At 29.5% G+C, this 3,832-nt stretch overlaps 1 protein-coding gene across 1 annotated transcript; it reads right to left on the bottom strand.

Moving 5' to 3' along the window:
• Window positions 1–568: 568 nt before the first annotated feature.
• On the bottom strand, window positions 569–2,598 carry LOC122723150 (iridoid oxidase-like). The gene is made up of 3 exons (XM_043954483.1): window positions 2,104–2,598; window positions 1,408–1,855; window positions 569–1,232 (listed from the first exon to the last, which is right to left on the bottom strand). Exons 1-3 carry the CDS (start codon window positions 2,580–2,582, stop codon window positions 609–611), a joined length of 1,551 nt encoding a protein of 516 aa, XP_043810418.1. The 5' UTR covers window positions 2,583–2,598; the 3' UTR covers window positions 569–608.
• Between the last annotated feature and the right edge of the window lie 1,234 nt (window positions 2,599–3,832).

Below are 3,832 nucleotides of genomic sequence, written 5' to 3'. Positions count from 1 at the left end.
ATAGCTAAGGTTCCAATATAAAAAATTACTAACGCAAGATAGCAAAAGTTTTAATGGTTAAATATAATTGATAAAAGTTTAAAAGTACAAACTTAATTTTAAAATAGAATAAAACTATAAAAATTATAAAATATATGATTTTTTTTATTAGCAATCATCCCTTTTAAATATATTTTATATGTGAATTAATAGTAATTAATTCCATATAATTTTTAATAAGCTAATTTATTAGGGAGAAATTAAGAGTATTTATCTCGTCAATATATTGATTTAATGTTTTTATTTTATAGTTATAGAACAAGTGCAGATTTTTTTTTAATTCAAATCTATAAAGACTCGTAATATAAATGTATAGAGTTTTATATAAGATTTATTATAATTTTACACTTTTAACTGCATATAAAGGTTCAGTTAAGTTTTTTTTATTATAGACATGGGTTCGATAAGGTTTTTTTCTTATAGAATAACTGCATATAGACATGAGTACCAAAGTTAAATTTATGCATGCATTGAGACATCAGACAATCGTATAGATAGATTCTTTAAAGAAGCAAAATAAAGTTGGAATTTAAGATTTTATTATCTTGAGAGTGCCTACACCATATTGTTTAGGCAACCTTCATTGTCGGACGTCTCTTGGGTATGAGATTCAAAGGTACAAGTTTTCTCACAACCATCCCTACCAGTTCTCTCATATCTAAGGTCCCAGGAGTTGTATGCTTGTCAAGTTCCCAATCAAAACAGTGAATTAGAGATGCCAAACCAAGAAGAACTACTCGTTGACCTAATAACATACCCACACAAATCCTCCTCCCCGATCCAAACGGAAGTAGTTCAAAATTCTGCCCTTTATAGTCAATATTTGAACCTAAAAACCTCTCAGGCTTGAAGGCCAAGGGATCTTCCCAAGAATCTGGGTCTCTTCCCATTGCCCATGCACTCACTAAAACTTGAGTATCTTTTGGTATGTGGTACCCCATGAAATTTGTATCTTTTATAGTGTTTCTAGGAATAAGTAAAGGAAGAGGAGGATGTAATCGAAATGCTTCCTTCACAACAGCTTGTAAATATGGTAGTTTCTCTATGTCTGTCTCTTCAACATTTTTGTTTTCACCAACAACTTTATTCAATTCTTCTTTAGCCTTTCTCATGGCTTCAGGGTTGCGAAGTAACTCTGCCATGGTCCATTCAATTGATGTGCTTGTAGTCTCTGACCCACCAAAAAACATTTCCTTCAACATCAAACACAACCAACAATAGTTAGTTACTTAATGATATGGCTCAAAGTGCAGCTAACTAAAGCCATGCATGATTCTTTTCATAACGTACGTACTATTTTGGCTTGATTATAATTATGATTATAATACATAAACTCTCTTGAGTAATTAATTATGTAAGTGTGCTTACCGATATGATTACAATTACTCTTTCATATGGGATCTTATCACTCCAATCTTTACCATCACCTTCAAATTCCAACAACGTGTCTAGGAAGTCCTTACCAACTTTCCCCTTATTCCCTAATTTGTATTCCTCAATCCTTTCCTTCATAAACCCTTCTGCAATCTCCAAGGCTTGTCCCAAATCTTTTGACATTTTCTTCTTTAACCCCTGCGGATCTAACCATTTCAAGAATGGTATAAAATCTGCTAAGTTTGGCTTCCCTGCCCACACTGCAACCATTTCCATGGCATGAAAAAAGTCGTATCCTTTTTTGCATTTCGAATCCAAAAGGTCTCTTGAGAGCATGATGTTACCAACTATGTTGAATGACATTAGGAATAGATGCTGAGGTAAATTCACTATTCCTGGCTCTCCCCTTGCTTTTGCAGCTGTTATATCATCTTCAATACTCCTGTATACATAAATAAAGTAATAGCTTCAATATAATTAATTAATTAGTTGAGTAATTACATAAATATTTTTTAGAAAAAAAAATTTATAAATACAAGTTATTTTCTGCAGATAAAGCTGGAGCCTAAGAAGGTAAATTTTAAAGTAAACAAAACTGACCTGTTTTGGCTCAATAATATTCAAATCCAGATCTATAAAACTGTAAGTTGATATAAAAAAATATAATATATATCCATTAAATAAGGTAACCTTATCATCTGGAGGATGCATTTCTGCCGAATGGAAGTTGTATCATTGATTCGCTTGTTAGTCATCATATCCATTGAGCAAAGACGTCTAACCATGCGCCAGTAGGGGCTAAATCGGCCGACTGCAAGTGACCCATCGTTGTAGTTATGACAAGTGAATACATCAAGAGGTTTGCGGTCACAGAAGCTAGTGTCGTGATTCTTAAACAACTCTGCTGCAGCCTTTGCCGACTGTATCACCACTGTGTTCCTGTATCCTAATCTTAGCCAGAGAATAGATCCGTACTTCAACTTAAGCTCATATAGAGCTCGGTGCGGTGCACTTCCAAGATCAAAAATATTGCCAAAGACTGGCCAACCTGGAGGCCCTGGAGGCAGGTTCCTGATTCTATTTCCCAAAAAATTTCCCCTTAGGCATAGAATCACTGCCAGAAATAAGAAAAGACTTGATGAAACAAGAAAACTGAAGAGACACTCCATTTATGATATATCTAGCTTTGAGAGAAACTAGCAAGTGCAAAATACTTGACAACCAAGCTCAACTTATATAGGAAAAGAAAACCCTACAATAAAAGACAAGTAATTTTTTTCTAAACTCAAAATAGAAATGAACGAGTTTTATTTAAATGGGCAGATCAGTTTCATCACTGTTTACATCTTAGAACGTGTTTGACATTAATTTTGGGAGGCGGAAAAATATTTTCTAAAAAAATCACCAATTTAGAGAAAAATTATTTTGTTATTTTAATATTTTTATAATTATATTTTATTAAAATAATTTAATACTGCGCCTTTCTTATTTGACCAGTGTAGTAGTTCAGTTGTTTGTCGTTAGTGCTGTCTCAAAACGATTGGTTTAGCAGCGGGAAATCTGGAGATGGAGCTTTTTCGAGCTCAAGCTATAACTGATTCTCGTTTCAAAATTACTTAAACTAACTTTTCTTAATATTTTATAAAATAAATTTTTTTAATCCTTTTATCAAATATTATTATCTAAATATTTATATTATTTATTTATTATAATTTTAACTCTATATATTATTTAATTAATATATTTTAAATATTTATATTGAATAAAATAAATTAATTAACCACTTCATAAAAAAAATTAAATAATTTTTTAAGTGACTGTTGCTAATATTTTTTATATAAGAATTAATTAATATAGTATAAAATTGAGTAATTTTAGCAGTTGGGGATCTAGAGAAAAATTTTGCGGTGATCAATGTATAAAATTTCGATCTTTTGCTTTAATTATTCATATATTTACTTACTCAAACACGTATTTAAATATTTTATAATACTTTCTGTGGATTTATTAAAAATTTCTTAATAGATAACATAATAAACCAAATGGATATGACAAATTTTCAATGAGGTTTACATATTAATTAACTCTAATTTTAGAAATTTTTCTATGAAATTTTATTTTTTATTTAAATAATATTATCTTTTTAATATACATTAATTATAAAATTTTTACATTTAAATAAATTTTAATTAATTTTTGACATAACAAGTTAAATATCATGACATAATATAATTCATATTTCAACACAAGAAAATCATAATTTTAGAGGGGATACGTAAAAATTTCATATTTAATCGATCATGTCGAAGGATAATAGAAAACCAAGGTTTAGATTTGTAAAGGAAAATGTAATTTAGGAATAAATTTCTTTTAATTTGATATTTTATTAATTTATATTTTTAAATTTTATATATTTATT

This window comes from Manihot esculenta, chromosome 2 (genome assembly GCF_001659605.2).
Source record: "Manihot esculenta cultivar AM560-2 chromosome 2, M.esculenta_v8, whole genome shotgun sequence".
Taxonomy (NCBI): Eukaryota; Viridiplantae; Streptophyta; class Magnoliopsida; order Malpighiales; family Euphorbiaceae; genus Manihot; species Manihot esculenta.
This window is presented reverse-complemented; position numbering and strand designations above follow the sequence as displayed.

Bases quoted from the DNA above. Each gene is read 5' to 3' on its own strand.
- LOC122723150 (XM_043954483.1), bottom strand. From the start codon at position 2,582: ATGGAGTGTCTCTTCAGTTTTCTTGTTTCATCAAGTCTTTTCTTATTT. The intron at 1,856-2,103 runs GTTACCTTATTT...TTATGTATACAG, and splicing joins TGCATCCTCCAGATGATAAG to GAGTATTGAAGATGATATAA. The intron at 1,233-1,407 runs GTAAGCACACTT...TTGATGTTGAAG, and splicing joins GAGTAATTGTAATCATATCG to GAAATGTTTTTTGGTGGGTC.